The sequence below is a fragment of the Carcharodon carcharias genome, chromosome 2 (assembly GCF_017639515.1).
Source record: "Carcharodon carcharias isolate sCarCar2 chromosome 2, sCarCar2.pri, whole genome shotgun sequence".
NCBI lineage: Eukaryota > Metazoa > Chordata > Chondrichthyes > Lamniformes > Lamnidae > Carcharodon > Carcharodon carcharias.
Window position 1 is genome coordinate 114709938 of NC_054468.1, and position 14260 is coordinate 114724197.

At 42.9% G+C, this 14260-nt stretch overlaps 1 protein-coding gene across 9 annotated transcripts in view; it reads left to right on the forward strand.

The window, feature by feature from the left end:
- Positions 1–14260, forward strand: part of LOC121292423 (1-phosphatidylinositol 4,5-bisphosphate phosphodiesterase beta-4) — a 451886-nt gene that overhangs the window by 228781 nt on the left and 208845 nt on the right. For 6 of the 9 annotated variants that reach the window (XM_041214297.1, XM_041214373.1, XM_041214305.1 and 3 more), the window contains one exon: positions 4983–5080. In XM_041214297.1, coding sequence (XP_041070231.1) covers positions 4997–5080 — 84 coding nt within the window. In that variant the 5' untranslated portion in view covers positions 4983–4996. Of the gene's footprint in view, positions 1–4739; positions 4843–4982; positions 5081–14260 lie in introns of all 9 variants that reach the window. The other 3 variants (XM_041214334.1, XM_041214324.1, XM_041214353.1) reach the window with 1 other exon arrangement.

A 14260-nucleotide genomic window follows, 5' to 3' on the forward strand; every position in this document is an offset into this window, starting at 1 on the left:
GTGGGTGGGACCGGAAGATCTCACCCATAGGGCAGAATTTCGGCAGGGGCGGGGCCGTAAAATGCAGCGAGATATTCTAAACCCCAATGGCTTCGGCGAGCACATAAAGTCCCACTGCCATAAAATTCCGCCCCGAGAGTCTGAAATTCTGTGATTTTTATTCTTGGGCAGAGTTCCACTGTTGTAGAATTTTTGAGTGTAAATGAGCAACACTAGAGTTAAACCTGTTCGAAAATAAATGCGAACTGTGAATTCCCGTGGAATTGAGTTCACGCAGAAGATGTACCTGGCTCCGTAGAGCTGCCGATTCGTAAGTGACAGGATAATGAGGTCAAAACCTGCTGTCCCAGAAATCCTGCCATTGACAGCAGCATTGTGCCTGACTTAAGGCTGCAGTGCAGGTGTGGAAGTGGGGGAAGGGGGGGAGGGGTGTAATTTACCTGCGTGACCCTTGAACCAGGAAGTGGCTAAATTGTCGCAGCTTTGCCAGTTCATAAACTCCTGTCTGAAATATCAGAAATTAGAAAATGTTTCCCCAGCTGCGCTGATCAGAAGTGATTCTGCAACCTCTTTCTCCTTTGCCCCCTGCATGATTGCAGCCTCTATCTCCATGTGTAGGGAACCTGCCGAAACGACCTTCTACAAAAATATAGCAGAACGCCCCAAAGCCGTTCACAGGACACATTTCGACAGTGTGTCATGATATTGTGGGATGCACTGCCCGAAAAGACAGTGGAAGTTGCTCCAATAATAGCTTTTACAAAAAGGAATTGGGTAAGTCCTTGAAAGGTTTTGAAGAAAGGACTGGGGAGTGAGACTGATTGGATGTCTCGTTCACGTCCAAGGAGAGCTCTTCTTCTGCACTGTAGAATTCCATGGGCTGGATTTAATGCTCCCCTGTCAATAGGTTTGAAGGCGAGGAACATGTTAAACCCACCAGTTGACCGACCCGCCTGCCCCTTCCCTGCTGAGTAAATTGGGCCTGTGTTTCCCGGAGTTTAGAAGAATGAGAGGCGACCTCTTTGAAAAGGACAAAATTCCGAAGGGATTTGATAGGGGATGAGGAGAAATTACTTCACTCAAAAGGTTGGGAGTCTCTGGAGTTCTCTAGCCCAGAGGGTTGTGGATGCTCCATCATTGAATGTACTTAAGGCTGGGATAGACAGATTTTTAGTGTCCCGGGGAATCAATGGATATGGGGAGTGCGTGGGAAGATGTAATTGAGGCCCTAGACCAGCCCTGTTTGTACTGAATGGTGGAACAGGCTCAAAGGCGATATGGTCTACTCCTGCTCCAATTCCTTGTGTTCTTCACCCCACCACTATTTTACCAGTGGTTGGGGTAGCATAGTATGGCCTACCCCCCAGTGGGCTGATTGAGGCTCTTAAGTCGGCAATAATGCTGATACAAAGCCCCACCTGCCATTGCCAGGATTTAACCTGTGTTGGGAGAGACCCATACCAAGTGCCTAACCTGGCAGGTTTCCCTAATGTGTGCTGGTGGTGGACGGGATGGGGAGCGGGGTCCATCTTTCATGGATCCCCTGGGCCCACTGGAAGCCCCCTCCTCCACCCCGGGATATAACTCCCATCTCCCCCCTCACCCCCCCCCCCCCAACAAATTTTCCTGTCCCCTCCCACCACAGCCTCTCAAAACCCAGCTCTCACACCCATCCCCGACCCCCAAAGACAGACAAAGTTCTGATCCATTGATGAACTCCTTCTCAAACTATGAGTGCAGTACCGCTGCTCATGGCGGTGCTGCTGGCCTTTGATTGGCTGGCAACACTTTGAGGCAGGTCTTCCTGGGCTTGAGGGTTGGAATTCCCACCTCCAGCCTATTAACAGCCAATTGGCTGCGGGGCAGCCGTTTTTCCTTGGATGGGTCTCCCCCACTAGTAAGTTTTTAGCCTGAGGAGGGGGCGCAGGACCACTGGGCCTCATATAATTCAACCCCATAATTCCCGTTTCAGGCAGGTCAACCCTTTGCTTATGTGAGGAGTCCTTTGGAGTCCTTACGTGAGGTTCACTGCCCATTTCATATATGCCATTTATAATGGGGACATAACAGGAGCAGAAGGAAAAGAGAATGAGAGAGGAGTACAGAATAATGTAATACCAAAGGGCCCCAAGTATATTTTATATTGGAACTATTTGTTTTACAGTTTCCTAGAAATAATAGCTTTTAGAATGTTGTCCCGAGAAATAACAGCAAAGCTGGAAACCAATCAGAGTCAGGTTGAAAATTGCTTGGAGTCTTCTCCTTCACACAGCAGACGTGCTAACTCTCATGAAACCTGTTGATTGGTTTTCTCATGATCTATGATTTGTACATTAATTACTCAGTTGCATTCAATATTGCTCAGAAATTAACGTCAGTGGGAAGCTGTCATCACTGAGTGACATCCGCAAGCATTAAGATTCAAACTAGCAGCCGCTATTGTCATTATGCAGAGTGTAGGCTGTCAAAAACCAATGTGGTTTTTAAAATGCAAATATGCCATTACAAAATAGAAACAGAAGAATACATATTGGTGGTAGCCTGTAACTGCTCGCACTTTTTGTGTCATTCTCTCTCTCCTCCGTACAATTGCAGTTTCCATCTCGTGTCCGGGAGACTTTCAGAACCAAACTTATATGACAGCAACATTGTTTTATACAATATAGTACATTTAGCCAGTAAAATGTCCCAAAGTGCTTCACAGGGGGCGTTGTCAAAGAAGATTTGACATCATGCTACGTAACATTAGGGACGGGCGACCAAAATCTTGGTAAAAGAGTTAGGTTTTAAGGGGCAACTTGAAAGAAGAGAGCGAGGTTTGGGGCTCGGGATAGCAATGGCAGAAATCTGGAGCGTGTAAGAGGCCAGAATTGGAGGAGCGCAAGTTTATAGGGCTGGAGCAGATTGGAAAATTGGAGAGGTAGTAACGGGTCGAAGTGAAGAAACCATCAAGATCCTGTAAAGTGGAAGGTGGATATACAAGCAGAATGGGAAGTTTTCAGTTGAGATTTTTGGGCTTAAAGGATAAGAGATTATGAAATGTAGTGTTAAGCCAGGAGTACTTGCTTTGTTTAATTCTTGTACAGTAAAAGTTTTTGCTCTAAACGTGAAATCTTGTGGCGTCATTCTTTCAGTCAATGATTGGAAGTTCAAATTTTTTTTCGAAAGTTACTGATCTCTTTCCCAAGATCGTAACAAATTGAACCTGGCACTGTGTAATTCAACCTGCTCGGTGGATCAACTCACTCAGCAATTGAGAGAAACACTCATGCTGCTGAAACACCTTGAAAACAGCTGCTTAGGCTCCTACCACTGTTATGGTTTTGTTTTGTTTTACATAAAACCTGCACCCATGACTTATCTACACCTCCAAGTCAAACCTCCAAGTTTCTATCAGTGGCTCTTTGTAATCAGCCAACAGAAGAAGATTGTAAGGAATGATCTTGGGGTCACTCATCGAGGCACATTCCCTCCAATTTTGCGAGCACAAGCCAGTCTCTTAGCTGGTCTTTCCACTGATGGCCATCCCAGACAGGGATCTTAATGTGTAAGGACTGAGGATGGAAATATTCATTCTACTAGCCCATGGTGTAGCTTGTGGCACATTAGTTACTATTGTAACCTCTTTTTAATTATATTATAGCACCAGAGCCTCATTTTGTATTACTGACATTGAAGCTAATTTTCCGGTTAATTATATAAAGTTGTGAGCTGGATTTTGGTTACTGAGGTAAATAGCTCAAGTCGGGAAATTTCCTGACTCACCAGATATGCACCGGCAAGAAGTGCCTCGAATTGCCCGACTTTTGGTCGGTATGTGTGGGGAGAATGGAGTCATGCCTGCCAACCCCAGAAGCAAAGACCATGAGGGCAGCTGCTGAGAAGGCCTGTCCAGGGCTTCTTCCCAATTTTTCCAAAAGCTTTTAGCCCCTCTTGCCCTCACCCCATCTCTTTCCACCAACCCCCCGCCCTTCACAGAAGATACAACTTATTATAACCACAATTAGATGTCAAGCAATTAAAGTTAATCCACTTCAGTTGTCAAAAGAGAACCTCTGCAGAGCTAATGCATTGGTCAGTCTTGGCTCTCAGCCAAGCATTCATAATGAGCACAGGTGGAGAACTGATTTTTGTAGAAGCAGATGGTCAAACATTTGGGTTTTCCACCTGTGCTGAAAAAAGCTTGAAAAGGCTGCCTTCTCAAAAGTGACCCTGTGACATTGTAAAATAAGTCTTTACACTGAAAGTGTCGTGGGACATGATTTGTGACTTAAGGTGTAGTTTCTTTGACAATATTCTATTTGTATTTGCTGAAAGAGAGCTTAAATACATGATGGCTCAAGTGAGATTCAAGTGTTGAAGGCATAAGATTTATTTTCTAGAAGGAATTTAGGGTAATATTTGGTGCATTTCGGATTCTACAATGGAAATGCACGTTGCACTTTTTTAACCGAACAGTGAGGAACCTTTGCTTGATTTTATTGAAAATTACTCTCTTTTTTCCACTTGGGAATGAATGATTCTTTCTATTTTTCTTTCTCCCAGTAGCAGCAGATAATCTATTAGTAGGAGCAAAAGGATTTAATTAATTTTCCTTTTAGAGAGAAAAAAAATTACCTAGAAGAGAATGAGGGATTTGAACTTGCCCTTGTCTACCGCAGGATCATTGCAGTCAGGGATGCAGGCAGCAAACTTAGAATTTTATCTAGTCGTTCCAAATTATTAATGATTTATTTCAGGTCTTGCTAACGAGTAATTGATGGCAGTTTTCGGGTTGCAACTTACTTCCATCCAAGTTGCAGGAGACACGGAGAGGCTGTTGTGCCATCTGTAACTGACAAGGTCAGCGTTTTTTGAATGTGCTCAGGCTAATAGTTGCAAAATTGGAGGTAGCGTTGGTTTAATGTGATTATTTCAAACGAAGGCTAGAGCCGATTTGATGAATGTGTTTCAGGATTAATTAGTCCTTTGTTTATTTTTAGGTTTCTGAACGACAATGGCTAAAGCATACGAGTTTATGTGGCTGAAGCCTGTTCCAGCTTTTATGCAAGAAGGAGCTGTTTTTGACAGATATGAAGAGGTAAGTGACATCTTATAAACAAGTGCCCTTTTCCAACATAATTAGCGTAATTGGATTCCATTTTAAACTCAATCTTTCAATGACAACTACCGCAAGCAGCCGAAGAAGCATAATTTCCTTCTGTTGGATTTGCCTTGTGACACCACAAAACAAAGTGACTGCATTCCCCCCACACTGTTATAGCAACACATTGACATTACCCGTGTAGATGCAAAAAGAAAAGTGCCAACTCCAAGGCTCTATTTTTGTGTTCTGAATTGAGCTTTGTTCAATTCTGAAGCTTCATTGTACTGATGCCCCAGTTAGCTGACAAAACCCAAACTCAAGCTAATGGTATCGCAATGTGTCGGTTCTTTGTGCGTGACAAAGAAACCGAATGGGAAGACTAGTACCTCTGTTGCTTGTTGTAGCAAATCATAAACTAGTCCTTTATAAACACATATAAGATACCTGGTACATGGGAAATCTGCCCTGTACGTTGCCTGGTGTGGGGTGGGGTGCGGTGGTGAAGTAATTTCAAACCAGACTTGCCCGTCTGGGGAATTTATTTTTGGAGCAAACTCGGCTGGTACAGTCATAACAGAAGTCAAAATTGAAATTTATTTGTCTGATATTCGTTGAATTTATGGTTCTGTTATGCAAGGAAAGCTGATGTGCACCTTGAAACATTCTGGGACAACATGCGATGCCAGCAGTGCTGGTGTGTTGAAATAGCACTGATGCCGGGTATGTGTGAAAACCAGTTCCTTAGAGGGATTGGAATATGCAATGAGGCCGATTCCCGCTGCTTTCCCGTCCTGTTAGCTGGGCAAGAAGGGCCTCGGAATGAGCTCGGTAGTCTCATTAATACCAGCGACATGGTTGGCCAAAACAATTGACTGCTTCAGGGAATAGGATCCATTTAATGTGGAAATCAGGAAGCTCTTGTCAATGTCTTATTAATTACATTATTAAGGTTTAATGGCAATTACCTTGTTAAACAGCCGATGGATATTTGTACACCTATAAATGGGGATAGCTGGGACACTGGAGAATTGGAGCGGTGTTGATTGTGGTCTAAGCCAATAAACTCTCTCCAGCAAAGAAAGCTGCCGTGTCTCATTTTTAAGTTAACCAACTGGCCTGGATCCAGTTAACAGCAATGACGTATGTAGGATGCCAGTTGCCTATTTAAGTTGGAACTGACTTGAGCTTGCTGCCAGTGTAAAGCGGTGAATTATTTTTGTTGGGCACAGAGAGAGCTGGAGTGTTCAAAAATAGTCTAAACTGCTGCCCATTCCCCCCCTCCCACTCCTATGTGATTGTAACCCTTCCCAACTTCCCAGCCTACATTGCTGGTGGCTGACTCGGTTCAGCAAACTACATTGGGATGTCTGCTTCAAGTCTTGCACTTACCAGCCAAAGGCAAAGTAGATCCCAGATAACTACAAACTTCTGACTGTGTAAGCCATTCTTTAATCTTTTGACATTGATGTACCACTATCGAACATGAACAACAAAGATGAGACTTTATGTTGGATTTATATAATTTATGTCATAGGTTGAGATAGTAAGTGATTAATTTTCAGCTACTATACAGTCCAGAATAGAGTAAAAAAAGGGGTCAAAATTGACCTGGATTTCCTTGCCTGCAAGTCTGCTGTTGGCTGTTGTTCTGTCCGCTGCATTCAAATGCTGGCTGTGAGATCTGGATTTCTGTTGATAGTTGTTCCAACACGTAGCAAAAAGGGTTGGGTTCAACTGTAAGTCCTGTGATCACCTTGACTTCATTTAAAATCACAGCCAATATTTTTGGGATTCATAGATGAAAGAACAGCAAGGATAGAAGCAGGAGTAGACCATGTGGCCCATCGACAACAAAAACAGAATTACCTGGAAAAACTCAGTAGGTCTGGCAGCATCGGCAGAGAAGAATAAAGTTGACGTTTCGAGTCCTCATGACCCTCCAACAGAACAAATCAAGCCTGCTGCACCATTTAATACGACCATGGCTGACCTTTGGTTTCAGCTTCACTTTCCTGCCTGCTTTCCATATCACTCGAATCCCTGGGAGACCAACATGTTTATAAAGTGGCTTTGCCATGTCGCCTTCTGAATAGTCTAGAAGCTTGGATCACCAATGTTGCAGACAGCCTAATATAAAACAATTCTGTACAATACCTTTAATTGCACCTTACCCAGTTTCAAAAGAGCTGTCTTTTGCTTTCCCACTTTAATCCATGATGTTGAAATTGGTTCTCCATACCACTAGAAAGCCAAAACCCAGCAAAGCGGTGAACTCAACTTACCTTTAGAAACATAATCAGCTGAACATGCCTACAGGATCAGTAATTTCATACAACCTGTTCTCTGAACCACTACTTTTGAGAGAATATTGGCTTTGCAAAACAGCAAAAAGGTTGAACTTGGCCCTTCAATAGTTAGGAGATGCATGAATGGCTCAATTCATAGAATTGCATGGGATCTAGAGCACAGAAGCAGTCTATTTGGCCCAACCAGTCCATACTGCCACTTATACGCCACTGCTGCCTCTCACCCTTCCTCATCAAACTCAGCATTCTCTTCCCCCTCATATGCTTGTTCAGCTTCCCCTTAAATAGATCTATATGACTGACCTCAACCACTCTGTGGTAGGGGGTTCCATATTCTCACCACTCTCTGGGTAAAGATGTTTTTCCTGACTTCTCAATGGGGTTTCTTCCATCTTATTTTGAGGGTCTCTCGTTTTGCTCTTCCCCACAAGGGACAACACGTTTTCTGTGTCCACTCCGTCCAAACTTTTCATAATTTTAAAAATCACTATTAGGTCATCAAGAGAAAGGAGATCCAGCATGCTCTTCATTTCCTTTGATCATCCTCTGTACAAGAAACCGGAGCAGGAGTAGACCATATGGGCTGTCGAGACCAAAGATATGTCTATCCCAGCCTTAAATATCTTCACGATGAAGCATCCACAACCCCCTGGGGCAGAGAATTTCAAAGATTCACAGCCCTTTGAGTGAAGCATTTTCTCCTTGTCCAAGTCTTTGTCCCTTATCCTGAGACTGTACCTCCCCGTTTTAGATTTCCTGACCAGCAGAAACAATCTCTCAGCATCCCCTATCAAACCCCTTCAGAATTGTGTACATTTCAATGAACTTACCCCTAATTCCAGAGAAAATAGACCCAATTTGCTCCACCTCTCTTCATAAGAAAACCCTCTCATCCCAGGTGCCTTTGCTGTACCACCTCTAGTGCAGGTATATCTTTTCTTAAATGTGAAGACCAAAATTGCACACACTACTCCAGATGTGGTCTCACCAAAACCCTGTATGACTACAGGAAGACTTCTTTAATCCTGTACTTCAATCTCTTTGTAATAAAGGCCAGCATGCCATTTGCCTTCCTAATTGCTTGCTGCGCCTGCATGCTAACTTCTGATGTTCCTTGTACAAGTGCACCCAGGTCTGTCTGACACTTACAAGTTATTCACCTCTTAAAAAACATTCAGCTTTTCTATCCTTTTGACCAAAGGCAATGACTTCATACCTCCCTACATTATAATCCAGCTGCCATCTTGTTGCCCATTCACTTCACCTATCTATATCTCTTTGCAGCCTCTCTGTGTCTTCCTCACAGCTTACCTTCCCACCTAGCTTTGTATCATCAGCAAACTTGGTTACATTACTCCCTGCCTCTTCATCTAGTTCATTAATAAAGATTGCAAATAGCTGAGGCCCCAGCATTGACCCTTGTGGAACTTCATTATTCACTACCTGCTAACTTGAGAATGCCCCATTTATGCCCAATTTCTGCTTCCTATCTGTTAGCCAGTCCTCTATCCATGCTAATATATTACCCCCAACTCCATGCACCCTTATCTTGCCTATTAACCTTATCAAATGCCTTTTGGAAATCCAGGTATACTACATCTATTGGTTCCCCTTTATCTACTTTACTAGTTACATCTTCAAAAAACTCTAATAAATTTGTTAAATAGGATTTCCCTTTAGTAAAACTGTTTTGACTTGTTCTCATCATACCATGCTTTTCTAAGTTAATATTTCCTTAATAATCGATTCCAACATTTTCCCAACAACTGATGTTAGGCTAACTGGCCCGTAGTTCCCTGTTTTCTCTCTCCCTCCTTTCTCGAAAAGCAGAGTAGCATTTGCCAACTTACAATATGATGGGACCATTCCCAAATCCAAGGAATTCTGGAAAATCTCAGCCAGCGCATCCACTATCACTGCCGCTATCTCCTTTAGAGCCCTCAGGTATAGGTCATCGGGAATTTATCAGACTCCGAAGTTCCGACGAAGAGCCATACAGACTCGAAACGTTTACCCTGTTTCTCTCTCCACAGATGCTACCAGACCTGCTGAGTTTTTTTCCAGCATTTTTTTTTCATTTTGGATATCCAGCATCTGGATTACTCGTCCAGTAACATAATCACAGTGCCACCTTTGCTGATTATGATTGTCACAGAAGTTATGATAAATTAAAAAAAAAATAGACATTTCTAAATGTCTTCCAGCCACTTTGGAGCCCCAAGGAAGGTAGACGTTAAAGTCCATTTACTGGATTGCCACGAAAGTTGAATGAGACACATAGATGTTGCAGGGTCATTCGCAACCTTATCGACCCAATTAAGCAGCAAACAAATCACCAATCCTGGATGAAAGCGAGTGTGGTAAGCAGGAAATGCAAATTTTGAGGCCGTCATATATTTGCATGCTGCATTCTCAAGGGCAAAGCTTAAACTCCGGATGCAAAGCAGCAGTCACTGGCAAAGAGGATGAATCGTTGCTCGAAAACTTGTCCATCCTTGGTTTAATGTCAGTTTTTTTTGCAAAATCCATCCATTATTGCAGTTGGGTTAAAAAAAAGAAAAATGTGAAGCGAAAGGAGAAAGTTTAAAATAAGAAGTAACAAATTGGTTTGAAGGCCTTAAATATTAAAACGGTTGAAATGCCGATTGGACAGACTGGCAGACACTCAAATATAACAATCTTGCGTGCCTACCAGATTATGGTAAACCATAAAAGGGAACTTTTAATGAATAAAGCTGGTGACACCAACCCCCTCATCTTAACCTTGTGCATGGGATAAGAGACAGAAATAAATAGTTCACCCACCCACGACACAGAGTCCCATGTTGCCACTGGTCAGTGCAAGGTTTCTGCAGGGAGACAGCCAGTGTAGCGATAGCAATTTGGCCTGTTTGACTGGGGAACTGAGGCCTCTATTTTAAGAGTAGCTAAATAAAGCTGAACCACCATGAGTCATTTTTTTTAAGTTGAAAAAATGTAATACATAATACCTAGTCCCTTGAAGGTAATGTGAAAAAAAGATAGCACCCAACAATTAAGGATATGACAAAGCCAAAGAGATGCATTCCCAGAGCACAGCATAAAGCAAAAAAAGCGCCAGAATAGCATCTCCTAAATGCATTGGAAAAACCCAAACCTGCGGTACAGCAAAAATCAATGCCCTAATGAGGTAATGATTCATTAAAGTGTAAATTTTTATCCAGCGCTCTCGGCTCAGAGCTTTCTGTGTGAACTTGAATTCCCAGTATAGCCTCCCAGAGCACAAAGCCCTCTGCCGGAAGCACTAATGTTGGCAATTTATTCCTATATTAATGCAGCATAATACCAATTAATCAGATGATAACGCTGTGCTTCCTTTTTCACTAGAGTAATATAATCGGGGGCAAAATTGGATAGCCCCCAAAAATCGTGATTGGCAATTAACCGCAGCCGCTCATTATGATGCAAACAACAGGCAAACTTCACACTGCCTACTTAGTGCATGTTTGCAGTGTGCAGCCAGCGCTGAATGCACTGTTGTGTGGCTACAGAACTGAAGAAGGGGTCATGCGGACTCGAAACGTTCGCTCTGTTTCTCTCTCCACAGATGCTGTTAGACCTGCTGAGCTTTTCCAGCATTTTCTGTTTTTATTTCACATTTCCAGCACCCGCAGTATTTTGCTTTTATCTTTGCAGAGAAAAAGTGGCCTTAGTCAAAATGTTTTAACACTGAGCAACAAATGTAAAACTGGGCAAACCTAAAGAACAAGTAGCAATGATTTAATTGGACAAGAGGACAAGTGCCATGCAGGCATTCTGGAGGCGACTATAACCATTCGCTGATATATTCTTTCTTTGCCTCTGTAGCTCTCTGAATCTTGGTGCCACTATCCATTCTCTCTCTTCTCCCTCCTGTTTTCTATGCCTTCTCTTTCTCTGCTGGCTGCAGGTTTTAATTATCACGAGCAACAGCCCTATAAACATGTCCGCATCCTTATTAATGTCCTTGGAGAGATCGAATGTTACTTTTAAGAATTGTTTGGTAACCCTGGCATGATGTCCCAAGACTGCCTGTGGTATATAACTAACCGGTAATATTTGAATGTAATTCAAGATCTCCATTACCGATTCCTGTGGATTTTAAATGGAAAGTACTGCAGTTTACTCTGTTGGTTCATATTCAGAGTTTTAATCTGATGCAAGAGATAGTTCAAACCTCAGTTTTCTCTCTGTCTGCAAAGAGGTATAGACAGGTTAAAGGAATGGGCAAGAAGGTGGCAAAAGGAGTCGAATATGGGGGAGGGTGCAGTTATTCACTTGCAGCGTAAGCTGAAAAAATATTGAATATTTTTTCAACTGGTACTAAAAGTTGCTGTTCAGAGGGTTTGGGTTTCCTTGTAACAAAACACAAAGTTAAGACGCAGGTATAGCAAGCAATTTGAAAGGCTGAAGGTCCATTGGCCTTTATAGCGAGGGGGTTCGATGCATAAGAGTGCTCTCCCATTCCAAAAGACCATGGCTGACCTCCCTTGATTCTAATTTTCTGCTGGATCCACATATCCCTTCATTCCCTTAGTATCCAAAAATCTTTCAACCTCTGACTTGAATAGGGTCATCAGCTGAGCAGCCACTGGTGTAGAGAATTCCGAAGTTTCACAACCCTCGGGTGAAGAAATTTCTCCTTATCTCACTCCTGTATGGCCGACCCCTTTATCCTGAAACTATGTCCCTAGTTCTAGATTCTCCAACCAGGGGAAACAGCCTCTTTGCATTTACCTTGTTAGGCCCTCATAGAATTTTACATGTTTCAATGAGATCACCGCTCATTCTTCTGAACTGCAGTAAGGATAGGCCTTGTCTATTCAACCTCTCCCCATAAGGCGTGGTGAACCTTGGTTGCAGCACCTCTGAGGCAAGTATTTCCTTCCTTAGGTAGAGACTGAAACTCTGCAAAGAACTCCAGGTGTGGTCTTACCAGTGCCCTGTACAGTTGCAGCAAGACTTCCTTACTCTTATGCATCGAACCCCCTCGCTATAAAGGCCAATGGACCTTCAGCCTTTCAAATTGCTTGCTATACCTGCGTCTTAACTTTGTGTTTTGTTACAAGGAAACCCAAACCCTCTGAACAGCAACTTTTATTACCAGTTGAAAAAATATTCAATATTTTTTCAGCTTACGCTGCAAGTGAATAACTGCACCCTCCCCCATATTCGACTCCTTTTGCCACCTTCTTGCCCATTCCTTTAACCTGTCTATACCTCTTTGCAGACACTTGTTTTCCTCACAGCCTACTTTCCCACCTACCTTTGTATCGTCAGCAATTTGAATACATTACACTTGGTACCTTCATCCAAGTCCTGTGATATTGTACTAAGGATGACCTGCAAACCTGAAAATGGCCTGTTTATGCCTACACTCTGCTTTCTGTCCTTCAATGAATTCTCTACCCATGCTGAAATGCAATTCCAAGCCCCATGAGCCCTTGTTTTGTGTAAGAATCTTGTGTGTGTGGGGATGGTAAGTATGGGTCATCTCAGCTCCTGCAATGCTGTACTGCCTAATTTATGAACAAGAAAAATTAGGGTGAAATACATTTAGTCTGCATCAAACTTCAGTGAAGACCCAGGAGGGTGGGTTGTGGGGTGGTGAAGGAGAATGGACAGGGGCTAATTGAGGGTGGTCGATGTGGTGTTGGACATTTTGTAGGCGATCTTGTAGCTGTGGGCAGAGCACGACAATAATTTCACTCTCATGTTTCAGAAAACTGCCACAACAAACATAAATTCCTATTCCCAAGAGTGGGGCATTTTTTTTTAATCTGCCATGATAGATACAAGTCGGGTGTTTATAAAACCTGGTGTAGGGGGATACTTATTAGCATGAATAGAAGATTGGCTGGCTGGCAGAAAGCAGAATTTTCATAAATGGGTCTTTTTTGGATTGGCAGGATGTGATGAGTGGATTCCCGCAGGGGTCTGTGCTGGGGCCTCAACGTTTTACGATTTACATCGATGACTTAGATGAGGGGAGTGAAGACACAGTAGTTAAATTTGCAGATGATACAAAGTTAGGTCGGAAAGTATGTTATGAAAAGGACATGAGGAGGTTGCAAATGGCTGACTGAGTGGGCAAAGATCTGGCAAATGGAGTTTAATGTGGGAAAATGTGAAGTTGTTCATTTTGGCAGGAAGAACAAAAAAGCAGAGTATTACTTCAATGGAGAACAGCTGCATAATTCTGAGGTGCAGAGGGATCTAGGTGTTCTAGTACATGAGTCACAAATAGTTAATATGCAGGTACAGCACATAATTAAGAAGGCTAATGGAATGTTATCCTTTATTACGAGAGGGATTGAATATAAAAGTAAGGATGTTATGCTTGTTATACAGGGTATTGGTGAGACCGCACCTCGGATATTACGTGCAGTTTTGGTTTCCTTATTTAAAGAAGGATGTAAATGCATTGGAGGCGGTTCAGAGGGGGTTTACTAGATTGATACCTTGGAATGAGTGGGTTGTCTTATGAGGAAAGGTTGGACAGACTGGGCTTGCTTTCACTGGAGTTTAGAAGAGTGAGGGGTGATTTGTTTGCAGTATACAAGATCCTGAACGGTCTTGACAAGGTGGACATGGAAAGGATGTCTCCTTTTGTGGGTGAGTCCAGAACTAGGGGGCACTGTTTTAAAATTAGGGGTTGCCCTTTTAGGACAGAGATGAGGAGAATTTTTTTCTCTCAGAGGGTTGTGCGACTTTGGAACTCTCTGCCTCGGGAGGTGGTGGAGGCGGGGTCATTGAATATATTTAAGGCAGAGGTAGATAGATTCTTGTTAGGCAAGGGAATCAAAGGTTTTCAGTGAGTTAGATGGGAATTCGAAACACAAGAAGATCA